General features: G+C 45.5%; 1 protein-coding gene across 1 annotated transcript in view; it reads left to right on the top strand.

The window, feature by feature from the left end:
• The window catches only part of T265_00750 (hypothetical protein), a gene marked incomplete at both ends in the record, with an annotated part of 19108 nt that overhangs the window by 7718 nt on the left and 9183 nt on the right, over nt 1–2207 (top strand). Inside the window, 2 exons of the mRNA XM_009164599.1 lie at nt 1171–1347; nt 1573–1702. Of these exons, the coding sequence (XP_009162863.1) occupies nt 1171–1347; nt 1573–1702 (307 nt within the window). The remainder of the gene's footprint in view (nt 1–1170; nt 1348–1572; nt 1703–2207) is intronic.

A 2207-nucleotide genomic window follows, 5' to 3' on the forward strand; every position in this document is an offset into this window, starting at 1 on the left:
AAACCAGTACAGCATGTTAAGAATCAGTCATAGGTTTGACGGTGCTATTCAACACCAATCTCAAGTAGTTGACCTGATCCGTTGAATCATACTAGCAGGAATGTCGGGTTTTTCTGTACGGCTCCATTCTGTAGTATAACCTCTCAATATCGCGCTTCTCATTAAGAGACATGTTGGATTAGAATTCCCATAAGAATTGGGGGCGAGATGGACCAAGTGGTTAGAGCGCGAATTCACTGACCGGAAGGTCCGTGGTTCGAACCCGACCTCTGCCACTCGACTTCCCCTGTCTAGGCTTGGGCAACCTGGCAGTATCCCAGCCCTCGTGCCTCCTTCGTGTGGTATGGCAGCTAGGCACCGAAAGGGTGCTACAGCTGAACGATTGGTATTATTAGCCAAACGCGTTCATCAGTACTGCATGCATACATGCGATCTTTCCGGTAAGTGGAAAATTGGCTGCTACAGCCACTCTTCATTGTCATACTATCTGTGTATGATAGGGTGATTTAGTCGGAGGCCTTCACGACATGTGTTGAGGTTCCCGATATGGAATTTAGAGTTACGGGTGAGTGTGATGATCCAGCATATCAACAGGAAGCATTGGGTTCGAAAATCTACGGTACTGTTTACACGAACGTGAGCGAAATCATGCAACACATCTCAATTGTTCACGTCCATTGCGCAAATCTGTCACTGACCGACACAATGCAATCTCAAGATGCGAGCGGAATGTTGGCTTGGTAGTGTGGTTTGGGGTAGCTGCTTCCGAGGCGGTGCGGTCATACAGAAAACAACAGAATAAGTCAGATCAGGCTCAGCAGACAGGACACGAACACGAATAGGTAAGTAGGTCAGCTGCACATATTCACGCATGTTTACATGTCAGTATATCAATGTCGGACGGTGCGACCTTTACAGCAAGATGGGCTGCAGTTACGGACGAGGAAAACATGTGTAAATCCAGAGTGAATTGGCGGAGTAAGAAAATGAATAGGCGAATCATCATGTTGTCAGGTTCGATTCACACCAGCACTCTTTGCTGAACTGAAAGATTGATTTGGTTTCAGCTGGGTGATTAGTCTTGAACTGAGCCGGTAGTCGTATCCTATAATCATTAGGCAGGACATTTGACTTTAATTTTTATTATTCCAGATCTCGTCTTCATTTTAGCCTCCAGGTACGGAATGTTATCCAGCACCGTTTCGTCAAAAATATTGGACACCATTGCTAAGAAGGAGGGTTTCTACTTTGAGGAGACGCTAACTGGTTTCAAGTGGATGGGCAACCGCGCGGATCAGCTCGCGAAAGAGGGGATCAAGATACTGTTTGCCTTTGAGGAGGCTATCGGTACGTGGTCTCCCTGCATGTTTCGAGTCATGCTCGCATGTTTAAGTTGGCGTTTGCAGCCCAAATCTTTTAAAGTGTTCTCCAGCTTGATTATTTTTGCCATGCAGAACACGAACAGTGTTCGCCCTTGAAGCACGTCTTCGAAGAGGGTAAATTCTGCTATTCCATGCCTTTTTCTACGCCAGCTTTGCTCCTCACTTTTTGCTATTCATGCGTTCCCCACAGGTTTCATGTGCAGTGATGTCGTCTTGGACAAAGATGGTATCGGTGCACTTGCAGTCATGTCCGAATTGGCGAACGACGTATATTCGAAAGGTGGAACTCTCCAGGGCTATCTAGAAAACATATACGCAACGTATGTGCTTGCTCCCTCCATTCTATATTCATTAGGTTCTCACTATGAAACTTGTGGTGTAATTTCCTTGTTATCGAGTGGTAGAATGGATGCTTCCGCCTTGACTTTGTGACACATTACTTCAGCTGATGTTCGGGTTCTTATCATGAACTCCTTACTAGTGCTTTTACTCCGAACTCCAGTGAACAGAACTTGAGGCATTCTACGAAGTCCTTGGTATCTCACCTAATGACCTTCGTTACACACCTGCTTCTAGTCCTTGTGACTGGTTCTTATTAGCATTACACGACAAGTGCCTACAGTGGAAATGTATCTTGACCATCGTTCGATTTCTTATTTGTTTTCCTACACCTAATTATACCACTGGATTCGGGTCGGTCATCTTTCGGACCCGTTGACGACGTCAAATGAAGCGAGTGACCATTTCGCATTCATGAATTCATGAAATATTTTAAGCGCTTCACAGTCTGCTTAGCTCTTCCGATTGTTCAGGCAAAAACCGACT

The sequence above is a fragment of the Opisthorchis viverrini genome, assembly GCF_000715545.1.
Source record: "Opisthorchis viverrini unplaced genomic scaffold opera_v5_7, whole genome shotgun sequence".
Taxonomy (NCBI): domain Eukaryota; kingdom Metazoa; phylum Platyhelminthes; class Trematoda; order Opisthorchiida; family Opisthorchiidae; genus Opisthorchis; species Opisthorchis viverrini.